This window comes from Pseudorca crassidens, chromosome 4 (assembly GCF_039906515.1).
Source record: "Pseudorca crassidens isolate mPseCra1 chromosome 4, mPseCra1.hap1, whole genome shotgun sequence".
Lineage (NCBI taxonomy): Eukaryota > Metazoa > Chordata > Mammalia > Artiodactyla > Delphinidae > Pseudorca > Pseudorca crassidens.
In genome coordinates, this window is record NC_090299.1 from 33327612 (window position 1) to 33340599 (window position 12988).

Sequence of the window (12988 nt, forward strand, 5' to 3'; positions counted from 1 at the left end):
TTGTTTGGGAAACATATACATAGCACAAAGTTACTCAGGAAAAGTAATAGAAGACTTAGAAAAACCATTTTATTCATTTATATTCAACAAATATATTTTAATATCTTTTATGTGTCAGATAATTTGCTGAGACCTGGGGAAGACATAGGCATAAAAGTCATTTTCCTTATCCTTGAGGAGCTCTCAGTCTAGTGGGAAGTAAATAATCCTGTTATAATAAAGATGTATACCTGATACCTATGCAGACACAGAAGAAAAACTAAGTAAGACTGCCAGGAGTCAAAAAGACTTTCTTTACAGAGAAAATAATATTTGAGCTGATACTTGTAAGGTGAGCAGGGATTTATTAGATGGACAAAGTGCGGCATTCTAAGCAGAGGGAACAACATGGGCAAAGGTGACACAGTGGTATAAAAAGGCAAATAGTCTGCTAATGCCAAAGTACATGGTACAAGGTGGTAAGGGATGAGAAAAAAAGGTGAAAGATAACAAACATTGGGCTTCCCTGGTGGCGCAGTGGTTGAGAGTCCGCCTGCCGATGCAGGGGACACGGGTTCGTGCCCCGGTCCGGGAGGATCCCACATGCCGCAGAGCGGCTGGGCCCGTGAGCCATGGCCACTGAGCCTGCGCGTCCGGAGCCTGTGCTCCGCAACGGGAGAGGCCACAACAGTGAGAGGCCCGCGTACCGCAAAAACAAACAAACAAAAAAGATAACAAACATTTATTGAACTCTGACAGTGTGTCAGACACTATTCTAAATATTTTATATAGATTAACATTTAATTCTTACAGCAGCCTAGGAGGATTCAGATAAATGCTGTTATCCCACTTTATAGATGAAGAAATTGGGCAGAGCAGTTAAATACCATGTCCAAAGTCACACACTGATGAATGGGCAGCCAAGATTTGAGTCCTGGGAGTCTGACTCCAAAGCCTATGGTCTCCTGCCTATTATAGACAGAGACCAATTTATAAAAGGCTTTATATTCTATACCAAGGAATTTGGATTTCACTCCATCAGTGTCTAGAAGCCATGGAGGTGTATTTAATTATAAAATTTACATGATGGGATTTTTATTTTAATTCATGGCATTTGGCATATGGATTAGAAGGGATAACTTTAAATGAAGAGCGAAGCAGAGAAAAAAGGAGGCAGCAAGAGGGGCAAACAGCTTCTACAGTCCATGTAAGGGATGATGAAAGCCCTGAGACAGAGCAGTGAATCAGGCAACAGATTCAAGTGTTATTCTGGTGGAATTTGGGGATATGTTTGATGGGAATGAGGAATAAGGAAGAATGAAGAATCTACGATGATTTTCAGATTTCTGTCCTGGGTAACTAGATTGAAGTTAGTGCCAGGACCCATGACAGAAAATATGGGAAGAGTGTTCTAGATACTGGCTCTGTATTCTCATAGTTAATATGCCAGGCATGCAAGGATTTTTAAGTACCCGCAAATCAGTCAGTGTGATATACCACATTAACAAATTAAAGAATAAAAACCATATGATTATCTCAGTAGATGCAGAAAAAGCTTTTGAAGCATAAAAAAGTTTCCATTTATGATAAAAGCTCTCCAGAAAGCAGGCATAGAGGGAAAATACCTCAGCATAATAGAGGCCATATATGACAAGCCCACAATTAACATCATACTCAATGGTAAAAAGCTAAAAGCATTTCCTCTAAGACCAGGCATGAGACAAGGATGCCCACTCTCACCACTATTATTCAACATAGTCTTGGAAGTCCTAGTCACAGAATCAGATAAAAACAGATGAAAGGAATCAAAATTAGAAAGGAAGAAGTAAAGCTGTCACTGTTTGCAGATGACATGATGCTATACATAGAAAATCCTAAAGACACCACCAGAAAACTACCAGAGCTCATGATGAATTAGGTAAAGTTGCAGGATACAAAATTAATATATAAAAATCTATTGCATTTCTATATACTAACAATGAACTATCAGAAAGAGAAATTAAGGAAACAATCCCATTTACCATCGAATCAAAAAGAATAAAATACCTAGGAATAAACCTACCTAAGGAGGTAAAAGACCTGTACTTGGAAAACTATAAGACACTGATGAAAGAAATTGAAGATGACACAAACAGATGGAAAGATATACCATGTTCTTGGATTGGAAGAATTACTATTGTTTAAACAATCATATTACCCAAGGCAATACACAGATTCAATGCAATCACTATCAAAATACCAATGACATTTTTCACAGAGCTAGAATAAATTTTAAAATTTGTATGAAAACACAAAAGACCCCAAATAGCCAAAACAATCGAGAAAGAAAAACAGAACTGGAGGAATCATGCTCCCTAACTTAAGATTATACTGCAAAGCTACAGTAATCAAAACTGGTGCTTGCACAAAAACAGACACATAGATCAATGGAACAGAATAGAGAGCCCAGAAATATACCTGCACACCTATAGTCAGTAAATCTACTACAAAGGAGGCAAGAATGTACTGTGGACAAAAAGTCTCTTCAATAAGTGGTGCTGGGAAAACTGGACAGCTACATGTAAAAAAATGAAATTAGAACATTTTCTGATACCATATACCAAAAAAAAGTCTACCATTTCAGACTCCAGGTACCATGACAAAGTCATTCTCCCAGTAGTTTAATGAACACAGTAAAATACCTGTCTTGTTACCAGGTTTGGATTTTTGCTTGCTTGGTTAGCATTATCAGTAACACATCCAGATAGCCCTTTCAGAAAGCCCACTCTACTGAAAGATAATTTTTATCAGTAACATTGCTAAATAAATTCTGACTCTAGGTTAAAAATAGAATATTAATTTTTTTTAAAAAGTCATTCTCATACCAATTGGTTTCTGATGTTTGGATATCTAAGTTTAATATAATTGTATGTACAGGTTCTTGGGCAGAAATGATAAATGATAATTATATGTACAGCTTCTTGGGCAGACATTTTCAGAGCTGTTCTATAGTTATTCTAAATTCTTGTCCATTGTCAATAAACAAAGTTCCATGAATTTGAAACCCTAGTCACACAGGGAAATACTGATGTCAGTGATACTAAATAAGACGTAAATTGTATAGAGGAAGTTTTACTTTTATGCCCCTAAGTGGATATTGTATAATGAATAGTAAAATTGCATATAAAACTGTCTAATAAAAGGAAAGCTAGATTCTGTATTTTTATAATTATTTTTTTAAAAAAGCAAAGTGGTATAATTTGTCCAAAATATAACTTACTAATCTACTGAAGTTAATTTGCAGAGGAACATGCTTGCAACATACTAAAGTTCTTTGCTGATACACACAAAAAATTTCAGAAAGTTATGAATTTGTCAGTGACTCCTCTCTCCTTCTGTTCTTACCATTTCACAAGGCAATCGGTCTTTCCTTTGAAAAAACTCCTCACATATGATGCATTTGTTTAGAACCAACACCAAGGTCAAATCTTTCTTAAATCAGTCAGTTCTGCCTCATCTCTTTCTATCACATTTGAGCCAGGAACTTGTAGTGAAGCAAAAGAATAATGCTTTCCTATATGTGTGACTAATAAAAAAGTAAACATCAGTGGTAGGGAATACAGTTACACAGTACACTGCTAAAATGAGGTACAGTTTCCTGTTCTCCCATATGCTATAGTAATTGATATAAAAAAACCTGAAGATATTCTGTACAGGCTATAGTTTGTCTCTCTATAATGTTCTCAATGTTTGTGTTGTTTGTGCATTTTTTTTCAGTCAAGAGAATCCATTCCATTAAATGACCTAAAGTCAGAAGTATCACCCCGGATTTCAGCAGAGGACCTGATTGACTTGTGTGAGCTTACAGTGACAGGCCACTTCAAAACACCCACCAAGAAGACAAAGTCCAGTAAACCAAAGCTCCTGGTAGTTGACATCCGGAATAGTGAAGAGTATCCTTTACGCCTGAGGTTTTAAAGGGTGGCACTGCTTCATTCACATTGCTTCCTTTTAACTTAAAGGGCATGTGGTAGGAACAGTGAACATAGTTGGGATTCCTCTGAATTCAGATAGCTAAATAACTCTCAAAATGGTTGCCAGAACAGACTTGCATAATGTTTCATAAGATAACATTACATACCAGAAACCTTAAAATATTTCCCAGACAACACCAGAATAGTGGGCTATTTTCTTGGTTTTTGTGTTTCACTGCCGTATATTGCTGCTCTTGTGGGAATCCTTCCTGGTATAGATAAAACTTTAGCAAAGATGAAGCGTAAGTATTTACTTTGTCTACCTCATAGCCTAGAGAGGAAAGTGAGCCAGATCTCAACACTGAACTTTTATTTATTATAATTTTCAAAATATTGGCTTATAGAGAACATGTTAAAGTATCTTCCACTGACATTTTAATATTAAATGTACCATAACTTCTGGTGGTTTTGCTTGGCATTAAAGTATGAAAAGTTACAAAATAGTAATAGTTCAGTCTTTCTCCTTATATTTTCATCATCTGTCAGATTTTTGTAAAGCATGCCTTGGTACTCTATACTCTAGAATCTAGGTAAATGATTTTCAGATATTTTTTGAACCAGGTAACTCCCTTTTAAAATAAAATCTTTCTTAAAAACTCAATATATAAAATATAAATGTAGAAATTTTTTACAAGTAATTTTCTTCATAAGTTGGTGGGAAGTGAGACTAAAGTAGGCAAAGGCCGCTTATAGAGAATGTTGCATAACATGCTAAGAAGTTTGGGTTTTATTCCATAGGCTGTGAGAATATTAGAGAATTTTAATCAGGTAAGCGGCATGCTCAGATTTGTGTTTTAGAGAGATTAATGCAGTGGGAAGAAGGATGAGAATGGAGGTAATGGTGCAGGCAAGACTAGAAGGATCGAATCGCCCAAAGATTTGATGTGCATAAATATTCCTTCATATTTGCAGTCACAGAGAGTGAGGTCTCTAGCTTCACACTGAAATAACCTAGTTTTACCAGGCCCTTTGGGTTGGTCTCTGTGCTGGAGAAAATCCAGGAAAATGACTTCTGTTGCTGTTTCTTCCTTTTTTTCTCATACTGTATTTTGACAAAAGAGAATTCTATATCATGGCACTTACAAGTATTGATAAGTAGTGGTGCCACTAGCTAGGAAGGCCAGGAGGCATTTAGCGTATTTGCAGCTGCCACTAGTTACTCTAGGTTTGGCTCAATTCTGAAATCTATTTACTCAACAGATATGTTAGATGTATTCTAGATACTGTATTAAGCATTGTAAGAGTTTCATAGATGAGATAAATAGAGATCCTTCCTATAAATTAGTTAAAGTCTTGGTGGAAGTCAGGTACATTAGTATGTTTTACTTAAAATCAAATTGCTGTCATGAGAGATATACAGATACTGTGGGAAGGGAAAATTTCATGGAGAAACCTCTCAAAGCATGGGTAATACTTGAACACTCAAAAATATGGAGAAAAGCTATTTAGGCAGAGAAAAAGACAGGAGCTAGGCAGAACATGGACTGGAAACAGCATGTAATTCAGTTTGGCTGGGATTGAAGTAAATAGTTTAGTTCTATTCATAAGGGCTGAACTGAGAAATTTGGGCTTTGTCTTATAGGCAGCCATGGAAGGTTTCTCAGCATGGATGTGATAATCAGAGCTGTGTTTCAAAATTTCTAATGTAACATCGTGAATAAAATGGATTTCCAAGGGAAAAGGTGAGAGTTGGAGAAAACAGAAAGCTACTGCGATAGTCTAAGCTCAAGGTAGTGAGTGTCTGAAATAGGCAAGTGAAAATGGGACTAGAGATAGGAGGATGCTATTTATTAGTACACTACAGTTGAATATTGCCACTATTGAGATGACAAAAATGAGGTTTTAGACTGACTTGGGGACGGTGGCGCTGTTCAAGGAAAGGAACAATAGATTTAGCAAGAAAAAATGATATCTAAAGATATAATTTTTATATCAGTTAATGCTATTTAGTTATATAATAGGAAACTTTTGGCTTTTGATATAGTAATATTAAAGGTATAACATTTACTTTGAGCTCTTTAACACTAATTATAATTAGCTAATATAGCAAACAGACAAGACAACATAAAAGTACGCATACCTTCAGAAGTGGTCTGGTAAGATACTAGTATACTTTGTATAGAGGTATGATGTCACTAAATGAGAAATGCTGTGCTCTTTTTTTTTTTTTTTTTTTTTTTTTGCGGTATGCGAGCCTCTCACTGTTGTGGCCTCTCCCATTGTGGAGCACAGGCTCCGGACGCGCAGGCTCAGCGACCATGGCTCACGGGCCCAGCCGCTCCGCGGCATGTGGGATCCTCCCGGACCGGGTCACGAACCCATGTCCCCTGCATCGGCAGGCGGACTCTCAACCACTGCGCCACCAGGAAAGCCCAGATGTGCTCTTTTAGGATTTAAAAAACATGAGATTATTTCTGTGTTGAATTTTGAGCCATTAAATATCTTAAAGGAATTTTAAAATCTTTTAGTAAAGTGAAGAATTTTTTCTGGAATATGAACATTTACCTATGTAATTTACCTATATGGTGTACCTATTTTGTTCTTAGAACTGATATGTTTTTCTATCTGCTTGATTAAAGTATGATGCATCTACTTGTCGTACTTTTATATAGACTGACTTATGAATACAGGAAAGTCTTCGTATCTTAGAAACCTACAAGATAATGCATATCATCCTCACCTGTTAATATTGTTCTAATAAACCAACTCTTTTTATCACAAAAAAAATTTAAGGTACAAACACCTGACTTGGTGACTGTTATAATAACTAGATGCTTTTTTGGTTTTTTTATAGCTACTCTTATTCCATGGAAGAGATTTCATTGTAATTACTGCTGACTTCTTTAATCATGTCTTGTATCTTTTAATTCCTTCAAAGACATCATCAGAAATCCTAATAGCAAAAATGTCTTATAAACATTGAAAGGTAAAAAGCTAGTGTGTGTGCCATTGTTTTTTATTGTGGTTTTTGCCAAAACCAATCTGAAAATTATGGTGGACATTGTTATAAGTACACTGTCAAGATGTATATATGATTGAGACTAATTACCATATAAATACTTGGGCTTCTATTGCCTTAATACTCTCTAAACTGGGTATTTTGAAGCTGAAGCTTTTTAAGTTTACAGTATAGTGTCTGTCTGTTGGGTAGTACACTCACTATAGAACCTCTTTAAGTGTGGGTATTGTTTACCCCATGCCTGTGTTTATGCTGGCAAGTGCTGGCTTTTCTAAATGCAAAAGGCAAATGCAAAGAGTCCAAATTTTTGTCTAGAATATGAGGAAAGCAATGAAGTAACAGTCGTAATCCTAAAATATATATTGTTGCATGTTCGTCTCTAATACTACCTTATTATTAAGAACATATACATACTTGTCTTCCACTGCAGTACAAGGAAGTAAAACTTCCGTCCTTAGAACATGGAGAAAGTGCTTATCTCAGTGTATTCTGTATCATTTTCCTCTTCTTGCCATGTTTTGCCCAGGATTAATCAGAGTCACTATATGTCAGAAATCAACTTCTGTTTTACTTCACATATTCTGTCCAATTAACACAAAATGTACAGAATCTATTCTGTGCTCGTTTTTCAAACACGTAATATTTTATTATGATTATGAAAGACTCAGAAAGTTAAAAATAGTATTCAGCTGCCTACCTTTACAGTATAATCTGACAGCCTCTCATGTGTTTAGAAATTGCCTTAAAAAGTTCTACTTCATCATGTGATGTTTGTGTCACATGAGAATTTCTAATGTAGGCAGTGAAATGTAAATAATCACCAAGGAAACAAGATCCTTAAATAACCGAAATTGTCTTCATTGTCCAACTTACTTAAAAAGAAAATGTTCATTGTAAATATATTAATGTGTAACTAGGCCAGTCTCGTTCTCCTCTGCTATTTGCCAGTCTCACAGTTAAGGATAGCTATTTACAGGTTTGACCACCCTGTCTACAAGCATTTGTGCTTACCCAATCTTATTTGCACTAGAATTTTTATGACAAGAGTGTTCTTGGATGAGTGCTTTTATATGTCTTCCAGGATTTTTTTGCTTGAACTAAACTAAGAATAGGGGAAGTATGGTTTAAGACATTTTTTCTTTTGTGTCTTATCTTCCAAAGTGTTAAAATAGCCTGAAAAATGTTTGAAAAAGTTTTGCATTTTGGATTATAACTTTTCTCTTACCCAAAAGACTCTGTTGCAATCTTACTTTGTCAAGCATTTTAACATTTAATCTAGTGGTTTTTTTAAAAACATCAAACCATAAAGCACAAAAGAAAATTCTAGGATAAGTTTATGACATACTTGTATGACATACTAAAGTGTTCTTTAAAAGCACATAATAAATTCGTGATATTGAACCCACAAAATCATCTAGATGCTTATCTATGATTTTAGATACAGATGTTAGATATTGGGTATTTGGATACAGATGGGTACTATTTTTAAACCAAATATTTATAGAATTTATCTTGTAAAATATATAATTTTATTTCTAGAGTCATTAATTTTTTAACATCTGGCTGAATAAAATATATATAGAAGGCACTCAAATGTGATTTTACATTGTTAAGCTTAACACAGTCTGAGCATTGTCTTTTATCTTTTATTTTGATTTTGAAGGGAGAGAATCTAACTGGCTCAGCCTATCTGACACAGGATATCAGCCTGTGTCAGATGTCCACCTTCACTCATCCCCTCCCTCCTATCCTGTCTGTCCTGATCGTGGCAGGATCACCTGATACAAACAAGACAGCCTAGGCTCACCCTTTCATCAGGGTCAGTAGTTGAGCTCCTTTCAAACAAGAAGGTGGGAGGTGGGCAGGCAGTGCAGACATGTCTGCTGGAGCATTTGACTAGTATAGATTTGTATTGCTTTTGATATTCAAAAAGCACTAGAAAGGAAAAATGTTCATGGTTGATACTGGCTGTTTGATAAACACAGAAAGTCTCTCTGCCAGTTGATTCAGACTAGCAGATGTAGATATATTTGCTGAGAATAATTGAGTTGTTAGGTTTAGAGTTTCTGAAAAATCAATTATTTTTATTTTAAGGTATGTCCTTATTGAAGATTAAAGTGCTGTCGGAGTAATTATATGCTGAGTACAAAGTCATTTCTGTTCATGAAAACTGCAGTTGATATTTTGAGTATTGAGTAATTATAAATGTTTGAAAAACTAGTGCTGTTGAAATTCAAGGGTGATCTCCTTATGACCATAAATTCTCTGTTCATTCTAGAAGACTCTAATTAAACAGTATACACTGAAATGATAATATTTATTCTACCTTTCATTTCATTTTTCAGAACTTTTTATGTCCTTTCCCTCATTATTAATGCCATATGCCTTCTTTAAAGAAGAAAGGATGAAGCAACAGCTGACTAGAAATTTAAGATACATGTTCAACCTCCACCATCATTCTTGAGAGTAGGAGCCTCAAATTTCTCCTCTCTCCATTAATGAGGGAAAAAGAAAGACAGAGAAACAAGAGAAGTAGTATTCTAAAGGTGAACCTACAAACTGGGGCAACTGAGAAACTGTCATGTCAATAAATAATTATAATTTTCCCCCTTCTACAGGAATGACAAATGAGTCTTTTTGGGGGGTTGGGGGAATATTCGTTGCTTGTGACATAACTTTTTAAAACTCTACGACTTTTCCATTTTTGTAAAGAACACATCTAAAGTGGAAGTTTAGGAGAAAATGCTTCTATTGAACACAAACATCTCTTCATGGTCGTTATCAGTGATTGTTAGGGAAGAGATGAGATACTGCCTACATGTCTTATAAACTAATCTTTACATTCACTCCCCTTCTAACCTTTCTCCACATTGTTGCCAAAGTGCAAATGTGATCTGTTACTTGTCTGCTTAAAATACTTTCTGATTTTCATTGCTCTAGGATAAAGACCAATATTAACAACATGATCTGCAAGGCCCTGTATGATCTGGCCTCTGCATCCATTTCCAGGCTCATCTTATCTCATGCTGTCTTTGTTCTCTACACCAGTACTGGCCTTCCTTCCTTTCTCCTGATTGGTCATGTTCCTCCCCAATATATGCCTGACATTTCTGCCTGAAAATGTTTGTCCTTTCCACCACCCTATACCACCTCCATTCCATCCTGTTGCCTAATTAACTTTTATTAATTATTCATATTTTACCTTGGCCATCACTTAGTTCCTTAGTGGAAACCTTCCCTGTCCTCCCCAAATTGATATATCCTATCAAAGCATCATATACATCTCTTTCAGAGCAGTTTTCGCAGTTTTTATTTTATGCTTTTTTGAGAAGTTATTTGATTAATAACAATATTTCAGAATCTCCTCTACAGACTCTATATGAAGAATCATCTTTTTAATTTCACTTTTTAAAATTGTACTTTTTAATTACTTTTGAAGGAATATTTTTTTCTTTAAGATCGTATATTTCTAAATATTTTAAGCTTAAGCTTTTAATTCCAAAATTACAAGTAATAGTCAATGAAATCATTAAAACCGTTCTAAAGTACAAATATAGTAAAACATCACCCCCTTTAGAGAACATAAAATTGGAAAGAATGGAAATAGCTAAGTTTACTTGAGAAATAAACCAACAACAGAAATGTTTCCAGCCAGTGCTAATGACCTCTAACAATTCTAAATAGAGTCCCATTTAGCAGTTGCTTGCCCAGAGTAGATAAGCTTTTGCATTATCAAGTTACATCTGAGAATATCCATTTGGCTATATTTCAGATCTTTAAAATAATCATAATAGTAATGAACTGAAAACCATGAATATTGTACAAGCTGTGTGACTGCCATTTATTTGTTGCATTCTGATCACTTTCACAATACTTCATTTAATCAGGAAAGTCTTTATATCTTTGGCTAGTCTTCTTCCTTTCACTTGTTCATTGCATTTTCACATTTAACTTTTTTTTCTGCAGAGGTGCCTTACGTTGTTTAACTAAAATACTCATGAGCATAGAAGATGTTTAGAACTGTCAAATGTTCAGAAAAAAAAAAAGAAAAAAGTAAAACTGATGAATAACTGAAGTAGTAATTAGTAAAAGTTTATTGTGCACACACCAAAAGACAATTTGCAAACCAGGAGCGGTGGAACCAAAACATGGAGTGAGGCTCAGAGGTATATTGTTAAAAAGCAGCAGTGACTATTTTTCAGCAATTGGTTACAATATTAGAATTTTCTTAAAGGGAATTGGTTAGTGATCATCTCATATCAATTTAGGGGAACAATTTAAGTTTCACTTATGATTTTCAGAGATATAAATAAGTGACCCAGGTCAAGTTAGCCTCACTTGTCTTGCAAAATAAGCTAAATCTTCACTTGTATGATTAAACTGGTTTCGTCTGCTCGGAATTTTCAAGTCTGGTCTCCATTTGTGTTTGATTTTAATGGTACTGTCTTCTGAGAATCAATTACCTCTGTGAGCTTCTGTCACAGATTCAAGTCTGCACACAAATAAATGTTTTCCTTAACTTTTTTTCTCAGTTTTATTCGGGGTCACATTTCAGGCAGCATCAACATTCCATTCAGCACCGCGTTTACTGCGGAAGGGGAGCTTACCCAAGGACCTTACACTGCCATGCTCCAGAGCTTCAAAGGGAAGGTCATTGTCATCGTGGGGAATGTGGCAAAGCACACAGCAGAGGTAAGTGTACGCAGAAATGTCATATGACATCATGATGAGCTTTTTACCTGCCCACTGCAACAGATTGTCTAAAAGTGTTTCTTCAGAAGCTGGTTGCATATCAAATGAGCTTTGAAGATCTGTCTATAGTCTTACATAAAAGAGATTGTCTACCTTTTCCCAGTAAAAGAATTCAAGCTTTTTTCCTCATTGTGCAGCATCAGGGTCAATACTAAGCTTAGGAAACTTCAAATGATAGCCTAAGGTGTTTTGTTTTAGTTTTGGTGTTTTTGTTTTTATCTACTTCCTGAAATTACAAGAAGTAGCTTCAATTCCTTCCATTGTAGAAAAACACTGGGGCTTGATTAGAGGTTGTGAAAGCTGACCATGATAGAAGTTGTTGTATTTGGGGGTTTTGTTTACTATAGGCTCAAAGCTTTATGATGATAGAGAATTCAGGAAGGATATCAACTTTCAAATATGAGGACTATGAAACAATAAAATGACCTCACTCTCTTCTGGCTATGTTCTTAAACATTTTGAAAAATAAAACAAAGAGTAGCTTTTGGAGGTCAAAAACATCACCTTTATTTTTTATAAAAGGCAAGTTAGAGAATAGGGAGTATGAGAACCAAAGGGGCTTGTTTACAAATCCCCCTGTCAAACTTATCAAAATGTACACTTTGAATATGCATGTTGTTATATGTCGATCATAGCTCAGTAAAGTTGTTTTAAAAAAACGTATCTAGATGTAGGCAACATTAATAAACCAGAACAGGCCCTTTTTCTAAAAGGACGGAAGAATCTGCCCCTGGCAAAGTAACAGAGATAGTTTCCTCCCTGCAGATAGCTTATGCAAATAAACTGAGTAATCCAGAATGGTGATCAATGGAAATATAGTCAAGTAAGAACTTTAAGACTTTTGGTCCTAGACCATTTTAAGCATCCAATAATCCTTGTCTCAGAAGTACAGAGCTAATGGTAGTATTGGCTTTTGTTTGGTTGGTTTTGGTTTTGTTTTGTTTTGTTTTTTGCGGTAAATGGGCCTCTCACTGTTGTGGCCTCTCCCATTGCGGAGCACAGGCTCCGGACACGCAGGCTTAGCGGCCATGGCTCACAGGCCCAGCCACTCCACGGCATGTGGGATCTTCCCGAACCGGGGCACGAACCTGCGTCCCCTGCATCAGCAGGCGGACTCTCAACCACTGCGCCACCAGGGAAGCCCGGTAGTATTGGCTTTTGACACTAAATTAAAGCCATCCTTGATGAAGAAGCTTAATTGACCAAACTAAAGCATATCTGAGTGGATATTAGCTATAAATCTTAAATCACTCCCCTTCTTTTACATAACTGTATCTAGTGTCTG

General features: G+C 35.8%; 1 protein-coding gene and 1 long non-coding RNA gene across 5 annotated transcripts in view; both read left to right on the top strand.

Annotated features, from left to right (window-relative positions):
* Window positions 1-12988, top strand: part of TBCK (TBC1 domain containing kinase) — a 231272-nt gene that overhangs the window by 192723 nt on the left and 25561 nt on the right. For all 4 annotated transcript variants that reach the window (XM_067735397.1, XM_067735395.1, XM_067735394.1 and 1 more), the window contains exons 24-25: window positions 3736-3911; window positions 11484-11643. In XM_067735397.1, coding sequence (XP_067591498.1) covers window positions 3736-3911; window positions 11484-11643 — 336 coding nt within the window. The remainder of the gene's footprint in view (window positions 1-3735; window positions 3912-11483; window positions 11644-12988) is intronic.
* Window positions 6340-9564, top strand: LOC137223520 (uncharacterized). The gene is made up of 2 exons (XR_010942905.1): window positions 6340-6918; window positions 9297-9564. It is a non-coding gene; the product is annotated as an uncharacterized lncRNA (long non-coding RNA).